We start from the raw sequence: 25124 nt of genomic DNA, 5'->3' as shown, positions 1-25124 counted from the left end.
TCAGTATCAGCTGGTTTCTATGCTGCCTTAAAAAAAGTGATTTCATAGCAACCAAAGTGTTGTAGGCTGCAGGCAGGCTTTCTCCCAGCAAGACAACTCTGAGCAGTAAATAAGTACAATTGTACTGGCCATCTACTAAGAGCTAACGTCAGTCAAGCCAATATGTCAAATTGAGATTTAGATTGAGCAAAATGTTTTGCTTTCTTCTTACCAAAATGAAGTGTCTATTTTGCTGAACGCAGAAGCTCGATTTAACTCGCTTTTCTAACAAGCACATCAAAGCTAGAGGAAATGAAAAGCTGTATTCTCAGGCATAGATGACTGCACCACCCTCCTCAAGCTTGTCCCCTTCCTCCTTTTTATCTAATACCACAATAGTAAAGGCACTAACGGGCGCTCTCTGATATGATGCGAGACCTATGTTTGAATCCCTGAATGCGTCTTAGCCTCATTTTTACACCCTGGTTAAATTTTAATGTTTAAGTACTTTGCACAAAATGGAAGAGCTCCCAGCAGGAAACATTTAGAAGATGCTCCTGCAGCCTGAGGCTTTCTGTGTGGTGGGGAAGAGGGGGAGATCTTGTCTTAAAACTCCTCAAGGATCAGAGGAGTGGAGATAAAAACCAACTCTGACCTTTTCCCCTTTCTTGGGAAGATGATTTGGCTCCAGGATAGATGGCCCTTTCCTTCTTCAGGGTGCAAAATATGCTTCGATCATGCAAATGACTTTGGAAGGACATAAAAACCTCTCCCAATTTTACTAAATAGCCTATTGAGGGAAATATAGAGCAAATCTGCTCATCATTAGTAGCTTCATGTAATTTTTAGATTTTAGCCACACAGAACCTAAGATCCCCTGGAGTTCCCCTGCATCCATGTTATAAATGCAAATGCTGCACCACCAGAAGCTGTCATGACAGTCAGACACAGGGTACAGCCCCAGCATCCCTCTTTTGTTACTGATCTGACATACACACACAGTCAGGACTGATTCAAGCTTTAACAACTGCCCTTTTCATAATTCCAGGCTTTTCGGAGTCAATGCCTGCCTAGGGACAGATTGGAGGAGAAATCTTGTCTTACACATGCTTTTTTTTTTCTGATCTGACCTGGTTTTGCTGAAGTTTGAGGCTCATGCCCAAACTCAAAGTAAAATTCAAGGGAAGTGGGGCAGAGCACTCTAAGCCATACACAAACCCACCACATTCCTCCCAGCCCTAACGCAGTCTGACAGCAGCAGCGTTCCTGTCTCTCCATACTGCACAGATCCTCTTCTGCAGGAGCATCCCAGCTCCCTACGCTTCTTTAGGCAGCAGCACCAGCGAACGAATGCCTTCTCCAGACACCAAAGGGTCAGAAGCACTTTGGAGACATATAGATCTTTCCTCCCCTGGTTTCTGCATTTCCTTGGGTCTCTTTCTACAGGAGAGAAGCGCTGAAGAGCAGCTGCACTTTTGGGTGCCTACCTGGACTAAATACAACAGTAGTGTAGAGATGCGCACAGCCAGCATTGAGTTCTCTCCTCTAACACAGAGCACAGGAAGGTTAAGGAGTTGATTGGGCAATGGGTGATTTATATCACCAAGTACAGCCGTGCCTACACCTGAACCAGGCTCCCTTTGCATCCCAAAAATCCATAGGTCCATGGGGTCCTGAAGCCACTCATATCTTCCCATTGATTGCAGAGGGACTAGCTCAAACACAAACAGCAACACTGGTGACAACAGCCAGCAGAAGAGCTGCTTTCTACCAGGGAACTTCCTCTCATGTCTGGGAATAAAGTGGGATATTGGAATTCGTCATTCATACAGCAAACAACGCAACTGGGAAGCCTACAGACAAAGTTTTAGGTGAAGGCAGCTTTTAATAAGGATTTACCCATCTTTCTCCCCAAAGCTCACTACAGTTACTACCTGAAGAGGGAATTGTATAATCATAGGACAGGACTTTACCTGCTAGCCCAGAGGCAAAACTCTGCACGTGACTTTTAAGAGACTCCCTACTTTTGTCACATCATATCTTTTAACATCACTTCTTTCCATCTACGGAGCAATTTTACCACAGTCTTCCAGCACTGCTATCCCTTATGCTGCAGTAATCATGCTGAAAACCTCAGTTTGTAGAAAAAACTCAAAGTCAGCAGGTCTCCTTGTCAATTAAGGATGGTGGGACACCCTGATAATCCAGAATAGAAGGCAGAAAGACAATGAACTAGACTGAGAACTTTTAACCATTTTGAAATTTAAAAAAAAAGGAAGAGAACAACTCTTCCCAGCAGGCAATATTCCCGGTGCTTATTGGAGCACTGAGGGGGAACAAAAAATAAAATAAAACCCCACAACCTTGATACTTTTATCTGTCTAAAGTTCTCTCAATGATACTGTTCCAGGATATAATCAGTAAGAGGAGGAAGCAAACCACAGAAAAAGAAAAAAAAAAAAACACGCATCACAGATAAGCACAAGCCCTGCCACGAGTGTTTTCTTTCTATAATTCACAGAATTTTCCAGGAATCAAACTCAAACCTATTCTCTAACCTCATTCTTGTACAGCAAGGGGGACTCACATCCTCTTGCTTTTAAAGGAGCAATACTGCATAACACACTTGGGGTAAACCTATTTCTCCCACACAGGCTCCTCTGTACACTCTTCTATTTTGCCGTAGGAGCATCTTTCCCTGCAGATATGAAACTGAACTAACGCAGACAAGACTTCAACACCAACTTAGGGACTCCCTAAATACAAAGTCAAGTACTTCGGAACAGATTTAAGAAAGAAGTTATGATTGCCTTGATCCCAAAGCACCAACTAAACACAAGAGATTTCCACACAGAGTGCATTCCCAGGGCAGATCCTACAGTATTAGGATTCCCATGCAATTTGCAAAGGGATATTTTTACCCCTACTTTATAAGAAATACTATTATACTTTAGGATGCTTACTTTAAATATCCTGTTCTGGTTGCTCGTGCACAGCTGTTCAGGGCTGGGGAGTGCTAGAGAAAGCTCAGCAGAACCTCTTCTTATGTTGATGCCCTGAGCTCCAATCCTTCAAATGTGATGCTCTCAGAAGACACAGGAGAAGATCACCCCCAGGAAGCATCCCCAAGGAGCATAGTCACAGTGCAGAACAGACTAATAAGAGTAAGAGGCACCAAGAGCCAAGCCATAGCTCTGCACCATCTGGCAGGCTGGGGGTTTTCCCCTAGGGTGAAGACATGGTCCTCAGCCAATAACCCTCCTTAGAGCAGTCATTCAGCCCACTACACATCCCCTGAAAGACGTCCTGCTTGCTCCACTTTCCACAGGCCAAACTCACTAGCTCTGCCTGCCCTGCCTTTAACTTTCCGAGCCCTTTGACACAGCTGAGGCTAACTAAATCATGATCTGATTGCTAATCTCCTTGTCTCCACTGAAATGGTAAGGTGATGCTGCCATTATTCATTTCAGCTGTCCTGCTGCTGAGCCTTAAAGTCACCTCAGCTCACGATCAGCTGCTGCGCTTCCTGCACAGCTATACAGTGATTTTTCCTCTCCCATGGCTTGCCAAGGACATGATAGGTGCAGGGTGCTCACACATGCTTTGTTTGATCTCCAGGGACATGCTCGCGGGTGGCCAGGGGATCATGCCCAAATCAGCTGCCCTACAGAGCCACATCCCTCAAACCACAGGCACTGCTGAAGAGACTCACTATGTGCTACGGGGAAAAGATCAAGAGCTCTGGCAGGGACGCTGGCAGAAATGGTTATCAGAAATATCACTGGCTCTTTATCAACTTTTTCTTTTAGTTCTGCTATTTAAGGTAAATATGGAGCTTACCCCATCAGCTGGAAACTGGAGAACACACAAGCAGGATAACTCCCCTGAAGGCAGAGAGGACCTATGAGGTTATGCACCAGCGCTGCATTTAGCAAAGCCCCACAGAGGACATTAGCTCTTGCTTATTCCCATCAGCAAAGCAGCAGCACAAACACGATCTGGCCACATGCAGTAGCATAAACCTCACGGTGAGGAACCCTATACTCCATCAAGCGCTGTAGGGTGGCTCAATCCAATTCAAACCTTGTGCTCTGGATGACCAAGGAATAGGGCATAACACTGATTTCCAGCTGAGACTCCATCATAGAAGGCGGTCTGCCACAGCCTCGTTTCTTGCAATTCACAGAATACCTGTCATTACGGCAACATGATTATCTGAGGCTGCAGCAAGCCAGACCTTGCTTTGCCTTGGGCTGGGAAATGTAGAGGGACTCAACCAGACCCTACTCACACCTTAACCTGAACTCTCCGAGTTAACGGTAGGGATCTCAGAGGGGTTGCTTTTCAATGATCTTTTGAAAAGATGAAGGGCTTAGTGACCTTTCAGGGATTTGAACCACTGGCTCCAAGGATTCTTGCTACTCCTGGCGATGCTCTGGTTGGCAGGCAGGCCTCTACTTGAGGCTGCTGGTGCAGAACTGCCTTTAAAACCACTCCAGAAGTTACTGTGCTGGGTGCCAGCAGTACTCGCTGCTGGTCATGGCATAAACTCTGAAGCTCTTGGGGTTACTGTTCTCCTCGCAATGAGCTGTCAAAGAACAGAGGACTCCGCCAGCTCTGGTGGCAAGCAGACATTTTATATTCAGCAACCTGCAACAAGGTAGAAGGATGGTACGTACTGCTTAATTTTGACAGGAGACTTGCCCGTTTGTTTGCTCTCTTTTTCTGCAGCAGGACATGCTCTGACTCAACATCTCTCCTGGTCTTAGCACAGCAGGGCTGTCAGAGATGCCAGCGGCAGGCTCCCAAAACAGCCCCTCCAGTACCTGCTACGGACATTGGTCTGGCAAAGGGAAAAGGCATCCCCAGGCCTGATGTGCACCATGGCTGGGCATACTGCTGACTCTCCTGTGTGCCTGTGCAACAGTTTTGCTGAGGATGTGACTGCAAACGGGACGTGGAATACATCTCAGGAGCATATTTCTCCTAAATGTTCTTTAAATATTTGTTTATTGCAATTAAACATTTTAGCCTGGAATTTACACATTCCATTATTCTTATTTTCCCCCATTCAAGCTGCGGCTGTCGTAATGGGAGGTTGATTTATGACTCACCCAACTCAAATCCTTAACACACCAAAACCAGCGTTCAAGTCAGAGTGTAACTGCTCCTACTTTACTTAGATTAACTCCACATTTAAAGTGCCACTGCAGAAACTACAGTTCCCTTCCCCTGAAAAGGATGGGTTCCAGAATACTCGATAAGCCAAATACTGCAAACACATGCAGACAGAGAAGGGCACCGAAATCCCTCCTTCGGAAGTACAGTATTAATAATGGCTTGTATTAACTCAGCACGAAAATGCATCAGTGAGCTCCACACAGATTACTATGGTGACAGGCATCAGCACAGAACTCAGGGAGAAAGAGAAGATGAAAAGCTGTGGGAGAAAAACATCGGGGGGTTTTTCTGTTCAGGAGCTGCTAAGTTCTGCAGCACGTTTGGAATTAAGACGAAGTAAGTGGCTGTCTCCAATTAAATGCATCACTGTTGGCATAGGTTTAATAGCTCAACTCACTACCATGATTCACTGAATCCACCCAAACTGGGAAGCTCAGGAATAACAGCACTGGCAGCTGCGACAGGAGCTGCTGCCCTTGGAGACCAGGGGTGTGTTTCCCGCAGCCGAACACCTTGCCCAACTCTTCCAAACTGTGACTACGGTGGAGCACGAGCCTTTAGCAGCTGCTGTGCACGGGTGTCTGTGCCTGCAGTGAGTCATGTACGAAGCAGGTCAAAGCCTCCTGAGCCATATGCAGGGATCCTGGAGGACACTTCAACGGTGTCACTCAGGTGCAGAGGTAGGAAACCCTGCTGCAAAGTGCTGAGCGTTTTCAGCTCCCACGAGAGCCACTGAGTACAGAAAAGCACACAGGCAGAGGCAAGGAGGACGTTTCCCAGTCCCACAAAATGTTTTCTATGGCTTCAGTGGATAAACTCAGCAAAATTGTTCAGAGCAGAAGGACGCGCTCTGCCTGGAGGAAGCCCACAAGCGGGTGGCTGGAGGCACTGGGCTATGCAGCCTGTAGCATCCCGAGGAACAGGAAGGGAGAGGGCAAATGAATGCGTGTGTTGCAGGGCCAAAGGAGGCAAAGGGCACTGGTGGGCACTTGCACTGGGGCACCTCCTCAGGCTGCCAGCACAGAGGTCACATCACCGTGGGCAGTGGCAGCTGCTCAAGCTCTGTAGCAAAGCCAGGCATCCAGCCCCACCTTGCAAAGCTGCCACGAACCTCTTCAGTTTGGATACAGCCATTCAGCTTAACACATGGGCGCATCACCCAGCCTGTGAGTGGGATGGAAAGATGTAAACAGACTGACTGACTGATGATAAGAGATTTATTCCCGAGGTCTGTGACTCTAGGGGCACCAAACAGTTGATCCCAACTCCTTTCCTGATGATGCAGAATAAAGGCCTTGCCCAGCTCCAGTTCAACGTGATTACAGGGTTAGTGTCACCCTCCAATTACAGAGAATTTATTTTGAGAAGCAAATGACTCTGGGACAGTAGGGCTGCACAGCACACAGCACACTCGTGTGTTTACTGATCTCTAGCGAGAATCTCCACCCCAGGCTAATAACTACAGAGAGACAACTGGTGTTTCCAGGATGCATTACATGAAATAACAGGCTGTGCAGACAGGGATGGCCTCTGCGTTTGAAGGACAAGCTTCCGAGTATGACATTTCCCTAACTCAGAGGGATGATGGGCTCAAGCCGATGACAGCACCCATCAAAGCAATCACCTGCTGTCACCGTCAGTGAGTCACTAGAGCAGAATGGCACCTTGTAGGCAAAAAGAGCATCCAGAGAAGTGATTTCCTTTCCTGCGCCAATGCCTGCAAGGAGGAATAGTAATTAGTGCTCCAGCACTGAGCACAGCTGCCTGCCTGCACCCTCCACCACGGAGCAGACGTGCAAAGCTCTGCACTACGCCTGCTTTGCTCTTACAAAGATGAGACCCTCCAGGGAAGACTTATTTCTCACTCGTAGAGTGGGTGGAAAAGATGTGGTTGCACAGCACTGGTGTTTATGCAGGTCCTCCCATACCCAGGGAATCAGCTTTACTCAGATATTAATACCAGTCCGAGGTAAGGAGCAAAGGAGATATATAAGACCACTGCTACGTGTCTCTCCCACTTTTCCTAGGAGCTTATGGATGTTAGGACTTAGAGAAGTCACCCTGCAGCTCACTGGTTCTCCAAGCTCCTGACCCTGCGTGTCAGCCACTGAAGGTCCAAGGCTCAAGGACTAAGAGGTCCAAAGTCTTGAATGGGTTTTCTTAGAAGGTAAATGCCAAACTAATGTACATGATACATGAGCTACCCACTCCAAGCAGTCCCTGCACACAAGCTAAGGATGAGCAGCCATCTCCAATGCTGCAGAGCCCAAAGAGGTGCCCAAAGACCACTGCAGGTGAAAGCAATGGGCCGGCAAGTGGAAGAGGACTGATGGCCTAACTGCCACTGGGTATTTTGTCACAGAATTGCTGACTGCCTCTGGGTGAATCGATGACTACCTCTGTCTAGCAGTATATTTTGTTAAAAAATCCAGAGCAGGAGCAGCTGAAGCTGTACACAAACTCCATCTCATTAGTAGGGGAAAAAAAAGGAGATCTGAAAAGGGTAAAAGGTTTTGATTTTCTCTTTTAAGACAATGTTTTGTTTGGAAATTTAATGGAAAAAAAAAAAAAGATGTTAAAAGAGTTGGAGATGAAAGTCAAAGTTCCATTTTAAGTAGACTGAAATATTGCATTGGATCTGAATCCCCTCCTCCCCATGAACTTCTTTTATTAGACCGGGGAACTAAAAAAATCAATTCTTCATATAGCTACACTCCTGGGTTTGTCTTTGCCTCCCCCAGGACATGGTTTGTGTTGCTCTGCTGATCCAGTGTGTTTTACCAGCAGTCAAAATTTCAAAACATTTCCCTTTAAAGAGCAATCTTCTACACCTCTACTGACTTGAGCTCTGATGAGGAGAAAACCAAAGCCTGACAGGAAAGCAAAGCACAAAGGAGAGATGTAGGGCTGTTCTAGAATTTATGCAGGGTGAGCTTTTTCAGGTAAGGGAGTTAAAAAAGTGAGAAGTCTAATGGGAAAGAAGTTGTAGCTAAAGCTCCTAAGCCGTCATTTTCCAGCACAGTCAATGCCTTGGCTACTGAAGGTTAAAGCAGGCTCATAAGTATGGATAGCTGAGCACACAAGATATATTATTTATTTTGAGGAAGATCCTGCAATTACTCCTGACATATTGTGTAATTAGCCAAAATTACAGCATATTCACCCAGAGTGAAACAGAGGATAGCATAAATATTATGTGTGAGCCCACAATCACAGAGCGCATTTCATTTGGGTGCAGACATGACTCCATGAACCAACTGAGTGCGTGTCCCTTCATGGGGGCTTCTCCCCGGCCCCCACGGGCTGTGCCAGCTCCTGAGCGGGCACCTGCAAAGGCCAAACATAGGGAGTAAAACCCACATCTTCCCCATGTCAGCACTGGGATCTCTGGTGCTGCACGAAGATTTAGCGAACAGGTCCTCCCACCCTGCAGAGCTTTTTGGGTGGAGGGATGATTGAGCTTAAAGCTCATACCAGCGAAGAAGAGGCCACAGCTATGCTATGGTGGGACGGCAGGCTCGGAGGATGGTGCTTGGAGATGCCACTTGCTGGGATTCGCTGCCTGGAGCTGGCAGGAGGGAGAAATGGAAAACTAGCTCTGCCCTCGCCCCACGCTTGCAGCACCTCTCACCCTACAAACAGGGATGGAGGGGGAGAGGGTTTTCTACAGGGCCATGCATCACCCAGACACATCCTAAGGAGCTGTTTGATGGGTCAGAAATCCTGGGCAGTCTTGTGGCAGCACTTTGCTGCTTGTATGGTTAGAAAGGCTCCATTTTGTTTTGTTTTGTTGACTCTAATATGCAATATAAAACTTGTTCACTGTCAATTAAGCAGATTATTCCTGGTTTCCTACAAAGATTTGGTTTGAATACTAGGAAATTCTTTCTACCTAGAATTTGCTCCACAGGAGGATGTAAAAAATATTTTAAAAAGCATCTGTCCAGGGAATGTACATCGGGTATCAGTGCAAGGCTGCAGTTGGACTAGTCAACCTTGGGGGTCCCTTCAGCCTTGCTTCTAGGAGACTGCAACTTGGCGACATTACCACACCTCTGCACCCCAAGTTTATTGAAGGGCTCCACGACAGAGACCCAGCTCCCTGCACCTTGAAGTGCCCCACGCAAGGCACCAGATCACTAATAGTCCTCACACGCGCAGAGCAGATGCCATCCCTGCTGTTCACGCCTGCCCTGGCGCTGTGATTTATGACATTCTGTCTCCACTTCCCCCATCAATCCAACAGGCCTGAAATACTGCAGAAACACCGAGAAGTCCCTCACATAAACAAAACGCACTGTGGAAACGACTACATCATTCTTCCACCCTACTCCTCACGCCTAGAAAAGTAAATTCATTAAAACAGAAAATGGATGGAACATGATATCAACAAGCGCTGGGCGCTTAATCACTTAAGATGCTATCGGTCCTGGGGAGGGTACCTGGGTCCTACCAACACCAGCCTGCAGAAGAGCCCTGGGTAATCACTGGATGGCAACTCAGGGTAAAATTTGGGTCCCAGTGCCGCTCTGCAAGCATTCAATAACATCAGGCAATAACATCCCCTTTTGCTAGTCTTCCTCATGCACTCCCTCAGCATTTTTCCAAATTTCTTTATTTCTTTATTTAACCAGTAATGAGCCTGTGATGTGGAAAAATAAAGCTTGAATCAGTTGGTTGTATTATAAGAATTTCTCTGCTCACGGCACTAATGGAGCTTAAGCCTTCCTGTAGCATTTTTTGACCCAAAATTATGATGTTACTAAATTTTGACAAATCTTACACAACACCCAAACGCATAAAGAAAATGTGCTGCTTGTGTCACTCTGGTTTGAAACAACATTACACTTCAAAGAGCAAGATCATGCTAAAAATGGCCAAAACCCACCTTGTGACTCAAAGTTCTTTCTTCTTTCCTTTTGCTTTGTGAAAATACACCTTTTTATACCTGCAGGATGACTTTAATTTTCCACTTGAGCCAGAGATTTCCTTCAACCTAATGAAGACACTTGCGGTGTAAGAAAGCCATCATCCACCTCATTCCATCTAAAGCTCTGTTTTAAATAAGGATGGTGTTTCATGGTTTGTATCTCACTACAAACACCTCATTTCTGACGTCGGGCAGCCCCAAGGACTCCAGCGAGACAGGCAGATTCACCGGCTGCCCCGTTGCCGTCTCGGGAGAGAGCTGTAAACAGTGAGCTCCCTCCCCAGGGATGCCTGCGCTCAGGATGACACACTGCAGATAGAGCGAAAACAGAAAATCTGCCTCTCCAACCGGTCTCTGAACACGGCTCCTGCTCCTCCAGCTGCCCAGGAGCCACTCACCACCCGAGGGCTCAGGAGCTCTTAAACTTCACCTGGTGGTTTATAATCATTCAGGAGCCACTATCAGGCTCTAGCTCTAAAACCTAAGATTGACTTAACGGAAAGCAGAGCTGTGTTTTTGAAGAAACAGAAAGAAAAACAGTGGAAGAAATGTTGAGGGAAGTAGAGAAGGTAGGAGTAGCACAGAAGGAAATGAAATAAAAGTCAAAACGAATGCTTATAAATTTTTAAATAACGATGCTGTGTATTATCCAGCAGGCAGACCCTGTACAGAAGAGCATAAAACCAAAGTACAAAAAAGCAGCAGAGAACTGGTGATCACACTGCACGCTCTGCCAGTCCCTTTAGCCTCCGCCCAGAAAATGCCCAGAGCATGGCGTCGGTCACCAGAGGATGCCCACACGGACAGCTACAGATCAATAACTGAAGCAGAAGGTGCAGCCAGAAATTCAGACCTGGATCCCATTGCAGGAGCTGTGCCAGGGAAAGGACAGGCTGGAGAGTGGGTGGACGGTCCAAGCCCCTCACCAGTTCATGTGTGATCCCTGCATCTCCTGCAGCCCAGTGGCTCCCAGGTCCCCGGGGAGCATCCTTCAGTAACCACCGTGTGCTTCCCAACCCTGAGCCGGTCCCTGGAAGCTAAATCCACTGGGTCTTCTTGCTAATTTCTACTGCTTTTCAATTTTCTGGAAGATGTGGACTATGCAGCCTGGCTTCACTTGCAGCAGTCCCAAACTGCTTGAACTTTTGCAAACAGTTTTGCTTTGAGAAATGAAGGAAATGTATTTATTTGGCAGTTCGGGCAATATGGGTGGCAACTGCTAAGCAAAGAAACTATCTGTGCAGCCAGCAGGGGAGGGGACTCCAAACTATGCTGTTCTAGATAAATATCAATTAAGTGAGCATGTTCTATTAACCCTGAGACCTTGCTCTTTTCTTTCTTCATTTCAATCCAAAATGCTTAAATATTCCAAGAAAGGACCGTTTTGGGGTTTTTTTTAATCTTTATCATGATAACAATCAGCTTTTAGCTGGGAAACAGGAACGAGCAACAGAATTATATTGCCTCTCTGTGGATATTTTGCCAGCTCACAGCACGTAGCTGTCCACTGGATGTAAACATCCCCTTAACAGAGCACGCGGCTGGAGGGAAGCTGAGACAGGAGTGCCATGGGGAGAGAGCTCTGCCCAGCACAATCCATGGATGCTGCTGTGGGATGGGGAAGAAGCTCTGTGCTCTCTATCACCGTAGCAGCTGTATCTAGCCCTGGATTTTCATCCTCAAATCCAGCCCTCGTCACTGGAGGCAACCAGCCATTTCACATCTCCCCTTTTCTGACATCCATCAATGGAGCCAAGCACTCCAAACACAAGCTATTGCACTGAAAAGGCCCCATAAAGAAAGACGGCGGCAGCATAACCGTTCCCCTCTGTTCACCACAGCTGCCCACCTTCCAGCCAGAGAAATGCCATGGGTCCCCAGCTGAGCGTTTCTCCTTGGGAACATGATGGTACCAAGGACCATGCAACATAGAGTTCATCCTTGTGCTCGGTAACACTGAAGGAGAAGGGGACGCTGATGCAAGTCAGGCTCTGAAGGTGTTCCTTGGATAAAATCCTCCCTTCCTCCCACATACGACTTCAGGTACAACAGATACACATGCTGCCGAGAAGAGAAAGGAGGTCCTATTGCTACCTCCCCCCTTGCCCTGACCCATGCCAGGGTCTGCATAAGAGCTTGACACTCCTCCAAACTTAGAGCTCTGCCAGGAGCAGCACAACCCTGTACGGCATCTCCTTAGAGGGACCCCAGGCACAGCGGCACAGTCATCTCCCTGTGACGCTGGGGGAAAGGACAAACCCAAAGCCATACAGCAGACACAGGAACAGAGCTGTGAAGCCCCATTCAATGATGATGCTGGTTCCAGCATTAACCCTCATCTCGCAGTCCAGCCTGCATCATGGGGAAAGGGCAGAGAGCAGAAATGCCCAGAGCCGTGGCATGGAGCCAGCCTTGCCCATCACACCAGGAACCAGCCAGCAGCTCATCCCTGAGGACACAAAGGGCTCAGGCCACCACTCTGCCTCCAAGCTGGTGGCTTTGTGCCTCTGTCACCTTTAGCCAGGACATCCTGGAACAAGCACAGGACAGCAGAGGTGTATGACAGGTGTCAGGGTGCATCCAGCAATTTTCTCAGCAGCCACATGAGCTCCATCAGGTTTGCAGAGAGCCCCAGTTCAGTGCTTGGAACAAGCACACAGTTATTTGTCTATGCTGCAGCACGGGGGCTGGAAAAGCCGGAGTGGCCAGCCTGAACAGTGAATACCACAGTCGTGTTCCACAGCTCTCTAGAAAGCTGCCTTCTGGCTCACCATTTTAAAAATGTGTCGTAGCTGCTATTTTCAGAGACAGCACTGTCAAGAAGCTGTAGTCCTACAGCCCTGCTACCGTGCTGCAAAAATTCAGTGTCCACATTGACTCCCCTCAAAGCACAAACCCCTCTTAGACAACTGTTTATTCCAGGAGCCCCTGCTAGTGGCGTTTGCTGGGGGAAGGGCACCAAGTGTGTCCATGGCTTTTAATAGAGATGCAAAGTAAAACCAGCCTCTGGAAAGGCTGAGTTATTTCAGGATTCTGCTACATACCAGAACAGGGCAAAGGTAAAACAATAGATGCAGTAGTATGCTTTATACTCAGACAGGATAATGTATTAATATGATGAATATTGTGTTAGCTAGGGAATAAAGACGAACCAAGTATTAAACAGGAGAAGAGAGTATAAAGGTACTGTTCCCTGACAGACTGCAGTGTCTGCAGCCCAGATAGAGAGTAGGTGATTTTGGTACAGGTCACTTCACAAGGGACTTCCAAGATTAAGGCACAACAATAATGCAGCCATGGCAATGATGCTGCCATAGCACACGGAGCATATGGAGATGTATGTGTATTTAAAGGTTAGTCCTTTGGAGCTGCTTTCCCTGACCTGCTCTCTTCTGTACTCTTGGTCACCTTCTGCCAAGCTGTGGAGCTTGCAAATACGAAAGCAATGTCAATCTCCTACCTATTTTGCTGGTTAAAATTCTTGCCTTCATTTTAATAATAATAAATCACAGCTTGGCTTCAAACTGTGCAGGAGTAGGAAACTCCCAGAAATAATGTGCGCGTGACTGTTCAGAGGGATGGATCAAACAGAATGAATGCCAGAGGGATGGAATAAATGCCTATCTACCTGGCCACCATGCTATCTTGCAGTTTATGGTGTGCCCATTTGAGGAAGGGAAAGAAGGAAGACAAGTCCAAGTGAGTTTGTACTTGCTCCTCAACATAGTGAGACCCATGACCATGTTTGTCTCTCATAAAAGTGAGATTCTTAACAGTCTCTTCCGCTCCCGTGGCAGCTCTGCTCTCCACACTGCCCAAGTCAAGCTGTTGAAAATTTTTTTTTAATAGATATCTGTTAAAATATGCAGTATCTGGTCTACTGAAATTATTCTAAATTCATGCTGAATTCAGCAATGTAGGGAAGGAAGGAAGGAAGAAAATCTTGTCTTCATTTTGGTATTTTTGGAACTCAAGCTTTTGGGTTTTTATTTTAAAGCAACATTTCATTTAGAAGTATATCTAAAAGTTAAAGAAAAATACACATATAAAACTCCTTCAAATGAAATTGTACCTTTTTTCCAAAAAAAAAAACCCAGTTATATCAGTCAATGATAAACTGATTTATATGGATCTTTTATTTTATGGGAAGGGAAAATAATCACTCATGAACCTCTTTTCGCCCTGACTTTTCCATTTGGCTAGTGACGGAGAAATCAATCATTTGTATTGCTCTAATGGTGAACCTCCTCTGCTAGCTAATGATTTTCACTGCTCCCACAAGCACAGCTACCCCTGAGGCCATGGAGAGAGAAGATATCCATCCCTCTAGGAGCTTGGATGACTTCCACGGATTTTCTTGGCATCAACTATATCCAGACCAGAACTAGTACGAAGTGGCTTACTGACTGACGTGCTCACCCGCAAGCCGTGTTGCGAAGCAGGCTGGCAGCTCAGTTTTTCGTGCTCTGGAACAAACTGGGAGTCTGCAGTTCTTCCCCAGATTCTTGAGACTGAGAGCTTGTGGTTGCTATCTGACCCCCCACACACACCCCCCAGTAACCGAGCACAGACACACACCGTGACAGTCACCACATCTGCAAGTCACGAGCATGTGCGATACCACCCCCGGGGATCAATTTGATAAAATGAAACCCATCTGCCGAGCTCTCATGAGCAGGAGGGAGCCTTTTCCCCCCTCTCATGATTATTTTGGCATTCATTAGCAGCGGCGGGTGCAGAAGGAGCTTACTGCACCGATGGCAGACTGCCCCAAACAAGGAGGACGCCCGCCCTTGAGGCTATGCCCCTTCCCCTTGATGTTATCCAGGCTCACGCTTGGCATATGTGCCCTCATCTCAGCTATCACTTCTAACAGCTCTTGTTGGCCAAGCCATGTCAGGATTTCCAGTGATGTCCATTTCCCCTAGCCACTCCTCAGAGATGGGGCACAGCACCAAATTCTGCAGAGGGGCAGGCAGAAGAACGTGATGGACCCCCCTTGGCTGTGTGCACACCCACTCATGCATACAGACGCTATGGAAAAGTGCTGGGATCCAGCCTGAATCCTGCTGTAGGCAGCAGCTCTGCGCTGAGATAACACAGCCGGCATCAGGACGCTGTAGCAATGGACAGGCCGAATTCCACAGGTTAGGCAGATATTACAGCTGTTCTGAGACAAGCCACTCTGTAAAAGCGGGCAAGGACTATGACAAATTTAACAAGGAGCTAAAAAGGTGCTTTTTACCATGAGTTTCAATCATCATTTTCACCCTGCATGAAATCAGAGAGTTAAATAACCATTTGACTTGGGGAATTTAACAGCTTGAAGAGATGACAGACTTCTCAAATGTTTTAAATGAATCTCCGAACGAACAAAGTCCTTCTGTGTCCTTCAACTAAAGTTGCTCCTATATTTTACTCATACTGCTGCAAAAACATCTACATACGTATATTTTAAATTCCAAATCTCCATTTATTATTCAAAACAAGAAATACAGCAAAGGGAAAATGCGTTCTAAGTTATCGCTTTTTTTCTATGCGTGAGCCATTTCCCTCACTTTGGAAGAAGCCTTTAGACCTCCTTAAGGAAAAGCATCCTTTCCCGGAGAAGCAGAAAATATATGGGGGGGGGGGGGGGGAACACAATGCAGAATTTTTTTCTTTTTCCTGGGGTGGAAAACCTGTTTGAGAATGAGCTTTGCATTCTGAGCTGCGAACTCATCCACAGAAGCAATGCCTGAAGGGATGAAGACAATTCTACGCAGTGCCTGGCATCACCTGACCCAAAGCTGCTTGAATTCAGATAAGATTTCCTCAAATAATGACACCCTTTCAGTAGGCTTCACTTCAATCAGCAACTCCAATAGATACCATGGCCTGATGCTCCAGCCTGTTTCCCTTCATGCAAGGCCCCCAAACTCCTCAGCTTTGCTATTCAGTGGCCATGGCATGATGGAAGGCCAACTCCACCCCAGTTCTCCAAGCTGAACTCCACCTGAAAAGACAGTCAGTGAAGCAACAGCCGCAGCTGTCACATACAAGCTGGACCCATCAGCACAGGGCTTCCAGCCTGTTACAAAACAGCCGAAGAAAGGATGCTTTAAATCAGCTGTAAAGCGGATTCAACTACTTGGTTCAACCATTTGTTGGCAGAGAAGTCCTGCAGACAGAGCTGGTTTGTCTATTCTTCTGCATTCACCTCTTGGATCTATCGTTCTCTGATTAAGGATCCATTTCTTGAGCCTGCACTAAAAAGCCATACCATACTGTGATTTCTTTTGAATCCTTTATCAAGTTATTATGGTCAGAGCAAAATATGTAATTTAATCTTTTCTAGCTGTATTTTATACATGTAATTGTACAAGTGCTGTCCAACATACACACGTTTTGCTTGGCACCTGCGCAATTGCGGCCAATAACCTGTATTAATTCACAATAAAGGGATTAAGCCCATGTGTCCAAATTTTCATCTTAGTCCACAGCACTCAGCGTCCTTATTTGGCCTATCTTAAACTGACTGGAGCCAAACACATGCAAGAGATATGAAAGAACACAGAGTGTGCATGTGAGTGAGCTGTCTTTGCCTGCCGAAAAGGCAGACGAAACAAGTGCTCGCTTTACAACATGGCACTATCACAACCCAACAAATGAGATGTTTCTGCAGCCTGTTTCCCTCAGGAGCTGATAGTCTGGATTATACAAGATGTTCCTGCATGGACCTGGTTCCCCATAGCTTGCCAAAATCTGCAACTACTCATGCCCACTGCTGAGCGAGCTGCTACTGGGTGCGAATTCTCCCTTCCCATACGAAAGCAGGAGTATTTCACTCTCACTTCGCACAGGCTGCGAAGTGGAGCACAAGGTGCCAACCAGTGCAAAGTAACTTGGCTCATGCACGTCTTTACTGAATGTTTAAGTTACAGCAGTGTTTGTGTCACACATTAAAAACACTTAATTGACGTAAACTCACATGGTTGCTTCTACAAAAGCAAAGGGAACATGAATCGCCATCAGAGTTATATTTCTGTAATGGTGCAAGTTACTACAGCTCCACCACTGGCTGGAAGGAGCATAAGGAATTAGGTCTATGTGTCAGGCAACTGCTCCGTGCCTTAGTCTTCCCTTCTGTAAATCGAAAGAATCCCATTGCTTGGTAAAGCTTCTTGAGTACACAGATAAAAATCGTTTTGTAAATGTGAAGTATTTTGACAGTTACTCCCCGTGGCCATAAAATGAGGTCACGTTTAAAAAGGTAAAGATAGTTTCCCTAGCACTGTATTGTTTCCAAATGGGATTTGGAACATGGATGTTTCTCACGTTCCTTTCACTGACTTGCAAACTACTGAGCCAGCATATCATTAAGTACACATAATCACTGGGGTTGAGGGTCACTGCACAATGTATGCACATTTCTTTAAACCAGTTTCAATTCATTTGCAAGTCATTTTCTATGCAGAAGAAGGACTCTGCAATGAATAAGTTATCTGGGCACAATACACTCCCTGAATAAACAATCCAAGTAGCAGCAAAGCAAGTGGCACACTGCTTTCTGAGCAGCACACCTGAGTCCAGGAATAGGATGTACCACTGAAACAACTCTTGATTTAAAAGATGGACATCGGGAATTAAAGCAGACACAATCCATAGCCTAGCAAAGGACACTTGATTTTTTTTAAAGCAACTTAATTCCTCTACTTTAATTTTATAAAATGACTGCAGTACTGGTTACAAGTGATTGACTGACAGCTCTAAAGACTAAGAGGCTCTATTTTTACAGCGCTGAGTAACACTGATCCTTCTTCTAAGTCAATAAAAAGTCTTTCTTAAATCACTCTCGTTTGTAAGTTATTGAACACCTTTCTCAGCATGAACGTCCATGCAAGTTGAGGGAATTCTCAGAATTCATCCATTCTTCACAGGCATTTAGCGAGTCCAAAGTAAGCAGAATTGGACCTGGGCAGCTAGGAGCTGGACCAATAGACTCACCAATCACACTCTGCTGTATAAGTCACTCAAATTTTAATGTGACAAAGCATTTTGAAATCTGGGTAAAGGTCTAGACTTCCCACCCTCGTAGTCCTTGGGGGACCTCATTCAATAGCAGATAGAGATGAGAAGAAGAATGGGAAAAGATTTCATTAATGAGACTCCCATTTCCCACTCTTGATCCTATAAAGACTGATTCCTCAGACAAAATGACCACACTTTTTGGGCAAGAGTCATCTTTTGGTCTGAGCTCACAGGTTAACTAATACATAGGATGGCCCAGCAAGCTACCACTCCTCCTAACTTGTGCAAATCAAAAAAAAAAAAAAAAAAAGGCAACGTTTTCCCTTCAAATATTTCAAGTCATGCTATATTTCGGTTACCTCTTTTGGTAACTGCTTTAAAACAGACCACTAAAGAGTCTGGTTTTCACAGCCTAACCCATGCACTGCAAGTCTTCAAGCATTTTGCTAGATAAATACAGTTGAGCCCAACAGCCTGTGAATGTACTGACACCAATCCAGAGTAATTCTTCTTTCCCCTTCTTTGACAACAGTAAGTGGCCTTCTATGGTGACAGCCTTTCCCCCTATTTCTTTTTGTTCCTCTCTAGAGTACAGGTCACATACCTCAATCTACAGACCAGAAGAACAGCCCTCAGCTCTGACACCTTGCTGTAGAGTCATTACTGAGAGAGTTCAGATGTAGAGAAGGGGCTTCATGAAGAGACTAATCAACAAACAAAATATTAATATACATGGAAAATGGGACGATTACATGGGTTGATGGTATATCCTAAAGAGATGAGTAAACAAGTATTGCTCTTTGTTAACCATGATACTAATAGACACCTGAGAAAAGTAAATGTTCACAGCAGCTTCTCAAACCAATCACTGTTTTCTTACCTTAGTGGTGATTTATACCAGTGAAAAAATAAAGGGAAGAGTAAATAATAATTTCACTGAGAAATCACGAAAGGTCTGCTCTTGCCAGGTACTGAGCTCTCTGCCTGCCAAGGACAGCTGAGAGCACAAAACACGACTCAGGACTGGAACTGCGGCTGGTAGGACTTCATCCTGGAAACGTGAGCAACATGTACACTAGGGCTGAAGTTTTCCGCAAGGAACCAAGACTGAGCGCGCACACACAGACCCACAGAGATAAAAGGAAAGAAAGGGAAGAAAGACTACCCCAAAATGCATTTCTAGGTCCTTGCAAGCTCACTGTTAGGTGCAACAACCGTGCAGCTGCCATCTGGAAAGCTTTCTGAGCTAATGAAATTCCCTATGCAACTCTGCCTAAGAAGTAGCACTTGATGGATCTAGTTATCAAATGACCACAATTGTAATTGATCCTCAGTTTATCGATCTCCTTGTCACTATGCAGAAAAGAAGAGGAAACTGTTTAAAAAGCGTATCTAAAAGGAGGTGGAAAAATACAATTCCGGGTTAAACTAGCACGGATTAAGCCGCAGGGTCTCCCCTGCCAAAGGACTCGCTTTGCTCACGCTTCGGACAGCAGCGCAGGGATGCTGGCGGCGGCTCTGTGCCCACCCACCCCACCAGCCCGGGGAAGGAGACCCGCCAGGACCCAAGCAAAAGTTGAGCGCGGAGCCAGCCTGTCCCCAGACGGCACCCGGCGATGCCGGGAGAGCCCCGGCCGGCGGAGCGGCCATCCCGGCGGGTCCGCGTCTGCCCCACCCAGCGGAGCGGGTCCCCACGGCCCCGGCCCGCCGTACTCACCCGGTCTCCTCCTCACTGGCCTTTTCCTGCCGCTGCAGAAGCGCACTTTGCTGAAGACCCCCAGGACGTGCCTCTCGCAGAGGGAGCGCCCGTCCTTGCTGGGGCTGGAGCGGCGCTTGGAGGCGGACACCCGGTCGCTGTTGGACTCCCTCGCCTGCCGCTTCTGCCGGATCAACGAGCTGGCGATAGCCGCTGCCATCGCCGCTCATGGGCCCCCCGCGCCGCTCCGCGCCGCTCGGGGGGCGCCGCCCGGGCGCGCTGGGGCCGAGCCGCCGCCGCGCCCCGCGGGGACGGGGGACAGGGACGCCCCGCTTAACGCGCTGACGCCCCGAGTCCAGGCGCCGGGGAGGGCTCAGCCGGCCAGGCGGAGCAGGGCGCCCGGGCTAACAACCATTGCTGGCCGCTGGACCCCGCCGCCCATGGGTCTGTCCCCGGGGAGCGCAAAGCTCGGCGCGGGCGGCCGTCGGTGAGACGCCCGGACGGGCTGGCAGCGTCCCCGCGCCTTGTAAATCCGGGAGGCGGCTGTCCCGCTTGCAAAGGTCCGCCGGCGGCAGCTGTGTCCAAGGAGAGGGGGGGCGGCGCGGAGGATCCGCGGGTCCCTACGGCGTGGTGCCGCTCCGCTCCGCCCGGGCGCAGGCAGTGGCGCTTCCTCCCGCCGGCCGCCCTCCAGCGAGGGGCCGTGGGATGAGTCAGAGCCCCCCCGGCCCGCGGGCAGCCCCGGCCCCAGCGCGGTGGCTCCGAGGCGCGGCGCGGCAGTGCGCGCACATGGACGCGTCCCGCGGCTCCGCTCCGCTCCCGCGGCCGGGCTCAGGGCGAGCCGCGCTGCATTTCTGTTTGCACTCCTCCTCTTCCTCTTTCCCCCCCCTCCCCACTCTGCTCGCAGAGAGGGCGAGAGGGGAAGGAAAAAGCAGCCACAGGAAAAAGCACCAGGCCAGCAAACCAACAAAAAAGAGGCGATACGATAAAATTAAATTTAAAAAAAAAAAAAAAAAAAAAAGAGGCGCCCCGGCACGGGTGCGGGCTCACATCGCCGTAGCTCGGCGCTCCGGGCTCACAGCGCCATGGCTGGCGCAGCTCCCCCAGCCCTGCTCGCCGACTCTGCCCCGGCAGCGGCTCTTCCCGACGACAGCAACCCACATCGTCCGACCCGGCGGGAGGCCGCGGAGCGCTCGGCACCGGGGCGGCCCCGGGCCCGGCTGCCGCGGCGGGGACGGCGGCGGGAGGAGCGATGCGAGGCGGGGAGGAGGTGGAGGAGGAGGGCGGGAGGGTGCGGCTGCCGCCGCCGCTGCTGCTGCTCCGTGCGGGGCTCAGGATGCTCCGCGGTGCCGCCCGACGGCGACGGGGCGAGGAGGAGCTGAGCCGCGCCCGCCGCCCGCCCGCATCCTCTCCAGCCCGGCCCGGCAACCCGGGGGTCGGGGAGGGGGAAGCGACGCGGGAGGAGGAGAGGGGAAGGAGGGGCCGGAGAAGCCCCCCCGGACGCCCACGCCGCGCGGGACTGCTGCCAAGGCGGCGGGAGCCCCGCAGCCCCGCGGCGGCCGGGCGGGTCGGTGCCGGCCGGGAGCTGGGCTCCGGGCTCGGGGAGAATTGCAGCTGCTCCCGCTTGCCCTCCTCTACGCAATCCTACGTGATCGAGGTTTGGATGAGAAAAATCGCGCAGGCAGAGCGAGGCAACTGCAGCTCCGCGGCGGCTCTGCCCCTTCGCCCGGGCAGCCCCCGGGCCGGCCCGGCACCCCCGCGGGGAGCCGGGCTTCCCCGGAGCGGCAGCCCCGTCCGTCCTCTCCGAGGGAGCTGCCTGCGACTTGCGCAGCCACCCCGGCCACCTCCTCGGCCGTTGCCGTAGGTGCCCGAGCACCCAGGCTCAGCAGCCGAGCATCTCCATGGCTTTCCCTGCTTCTCCGTGCGAGCAGACAAGGCGGCAGCCCCCGGCACCCCAGGGGCTGTGCTGCCGGGGGAGGCGGGGTCGGTACCTCGTCTGGTCTGGGGAGCGTGACCGCCGACTGCAGCGGTGGGCACTACCAGGCTGTCTCCGTACTAGCGGTCCCAAGGCAGCCCACCCGTTTATCAGCGGGTGCTCTGCTCCGGCCGACCCGCAGGAGCTGGGTGGGCTCTCTCGTATCTCCAGCCACGAAACTGCACCGAACAAATTTTAATGTGCAGATATACATCTCTGGTTATCCAGATAAGTAAATGCTGTTGCTGCTCCTGTAAGAATCGTGCTCTCCAGACCTCAGGTTAAAGGAACAGCCAACGAGTGTATGCGCAGGAGGTGATGAGCAAGATACGTGGGAACGTACAGCAGTCAGGGTGGAAGGAGAGGGGATGTCGGCTGGCAAGAGGAGACCCACCCCAGCTACGCTTTGGCAAGTACCAGTGGCAGGATGAGACTAATCCAGTCCTGAAGGTGTAGGGGTGAAGCACGTACCCAGCTGAAGAGAGAACTTTAAACCAGTTGGTGACATCCCGTGGGAATTATCAACTTCGGCAAAATAATCTTTGTAGCTACTTTGTTGCGAGAACTTGAGCTCTAAACTATTTTAAGGTATTGGGGGGAAAAAAGGCGACTGAAACAACCACTCACCATGTCCGTAAAGATTAACTAAACTCTGGCATTGCTTCCTGATTTTCACTCCTCATCCCTATGTATGCCAAAACGAGGTGGAATCAGGTTCTCCAGGAGAGAACAGGGGAGGGAGATAGAAATGTTTGGCTGTTGATCTCTTTTTAACTGCTGCCAACTTTTTTGAGCAGGTTTCACTATCCCAATCAATAAAGATTTTTCTTCCCCTTCCTGTAACTAAAATGCTTCATATTTTAATTTTCTCTGCCGGATTACTTCACTTGACATCAAAGAACGTTGCAGTACAAGGTACAGGCATGGCCTAAAGAAAGCTGTTTGCAATCAGAGAATCACTGTCTGAACTGGCAGTGAATTATCCAAAGCTTCATCTTCAAAGGATGTGAGCAAATCTGATATCTTAGGAAAGAGGTTTTCCATCTACATATAAAGATACTTTTTGCCTGTAGTCTTCAAATCTCTGGTGAAAGAACGCTGTTTTATCCCTCCCACCCCATATTAGGTAAGTTTCATTTATTTTGCCATGTGACTAATTTGTTTTCTTGTGTAGCTGTAAACTAGGAGCAGCAGCTCAGTACTTAAAAATGATCCTCGTCAGTGATAAAGTTGGTCACAGTATTTTTTGTCCTGGTGATTTGTGGATCTGAAAAGAGAGCTGCTGCGACTCTAAGAAGAAATGCTTCTCTCAGGTCTCTCTGCTTCTGCAGTGATGGAATTCAATTAAAGCAGAGCTTGCGAAACTGAATATAATGCATTTGCTAACACGCAGGTCTGTCTGTATTTATAGATGGCCAAGGAGTCCGTGGGATGTGGTTCTGAACACCGGCACAGTGCCATGAACTCCTGGTGACATTATCAGCATGTGCATCTGCTCTGCACCACTCTGGATCATGCTCCAACTTCACAAAATTTTCTGAAAAGCCCATGCTTTTACCAACACCAAGCAAGCCCAGAGTGGTCTTGAGCTGGAGAATTGAAGGCCAGCCTCATCATGCTCCTGCACTGTCATTCTTGCAGGTGAAACGTTACCTTTGGTGGGCTGCCAAGTGAAACAGAAAAGCCTTTGTGTGCTTTGGTCTCTGCCAGTGGAAGTTTTCTCCTTCAACTTCCACTTGGGTAAACGAGGCTCAAAACATCTCTCATTTTCACCTGGATCAGTTATTCCTCTTTGAGGGTAGTGTAGCCTACACTGTTCCATACCAGCTACCCCCTGATGAATCCAGGGGCTGCATTACTCATTGCCACCAACAGAGGTGAATTGTTTGATCAAACTGGGCCAATATGGCATTTTTCCTTAAGGCACTTTTTTTTTTACATATTTATCTATCTATATTTAATATAAGATAATGTAATGTCTATATTATGTAATTATTCAGGCAAATTTTCTCCCCTCCCTCTTTTCTCCTGGGCTCCCTCCTCACCTCCAGTCCCAGTCTGCAAAGCTGCACAGTGCGCACTATGAAGACGGAAGAAGAGAATAGCACTGATTCATAACATGAACAAGCAAGACAGTGTTCTGATCATGCTGGAGAGATACGTCAATGCTCCTCCTGCAGTTTGTGGAGAAGGGCCCCATCCTGCATGCAGGAGCAGGCAGAGGGTCGGACTCCCCATGGCTGTTGGAGAATCAGACTCACAACACTTACTATATATCCCCACCCTAAGCGTACAGGAGCCTATGCATTAGGCATTCTCTATGGAAGGCGGCCAATATAAACATGTCAAGACACTGTCATTTCCGAGGTTTTGTTCCCTTGATAAATAAACTCTTCTGTCCTCGGTGCTGAGGTTTAAAAAGAAGGCCTGGCTGAATTTCAGGGCTTTGGTGGTTTGAACAGAGAAGAGATCTAGAATTGCATTCCCTTACCTTCCTAAACAGAACGATCTATCTAGGTCAAAACGGAGGTTATTGGCATCTTTCCTTAGCGAAGTGCAACAATTCCCGCAGGGTTGCTAACAGAATATCCTGTTTATTTTTCATAGAGTCTTCAAAAGCCATGGGCTATGTTCTGTAGATTCAGTCATTAGGCATATCTCTGCTTTGCTAATTCTGTACACACAGAGCTAACAACAAATAGAAGTGTACGCAGGTTTGTTTGCTGCTTTATCTGCATAGCTACTGAAAACGCACGCATGAAAGTTAAGGAAGAGATTTAAATTTAATACCGCTTTAAAAGGTATATGCGTATTGCTGTGGTTGAATGGGGAAAAGAAAGACATCCATCTCTGGCCAATAATTATGAATGGCCTAATTCACCATTTTACAGCAGCATAGCAACAAATCTCTTCCAATAGGAAGGCACCGTTGAGTCTGAAGGTCTGCATGCAGACACCTCTTAAGAATTGTACCCGATTTCCACACTGTGTAAATTACATCCAAAATGTGCATTGCCAGGGCTGCCTATTAAGCAGAATTAAGCCCATATCCATGTTTTATTAACTTTATTCTTTACAAGGTAGCCCCTTGTTGCATGCCTAGCATAATTAAAATTCATGCAGCTTTGGCATTCCCCAGTCTCTCTGCGTGGGTGGACTTTTTAAAAAAAAAAACATGCCTGGGTAACTTGATAAAGAAAAGACCTCAAAGCATTTTGCTCATTTTATGTGCTGGGTAATTCTGTTTACAATGCATGGTTTTATATCTATGTTTGGATGCCTCATAAGAATTCACACGGCCACTTAAAAATATGCTGTTCAGGGAGAGAGATCTGGCCCTAAAACAGCAGCAGAGT

At 48.1% G+C, this 25124-nt stretch overlaps 1 protein-coding gene across 2 annotated transcripts in view; it reads right to left on the bottom strand.

The window, feature by feature from the left end:
• The window catches only part of FGF12 (fibroblast growth factor 12), a 103182-nt gene extending 83166 nt beyond the window's left edge, over positions 1 to 20016 (bottom strand). The window contains exon 1 of one of the 2 annotated variants that reach the window (XM_086618170.1): positions 19818 to 20016. In XM_086618170.1, coding sequence (XP_086474296.1) covers positions 19818 to 20016 — 199 coding nt within the window. Of the gene's footprint in view, positions 1 to 4537; positions 4554 to 19817 lie in introns of those variants that run through there. The other variant, XM_009980082.2, reaches the window with a different exon arrangement.
• Positions 20017 to 25124: the final 5108 nt, after the last annotated feature.

The sequence above is a fragment of the Tauraco erythrolophus genome, chromosome 11, assembly GCF_009769465.1.
Source record: "Tauraco erythrolophus isolate bTauEry1 chromosome 11, bTauEry1.pri, whole genome shotgun sequence".
NCBI lineage: Eukaryota > Metazoa > Chordata > Aves > Musophagiformes > Musophagidae > Tauraco > Tauraco erythrolophus.
The sequence above is the reverse complement of the archived record's forward strand: the minus strand, read 5'-3'. Positions and strand labels throughout refer to the sequence as shown.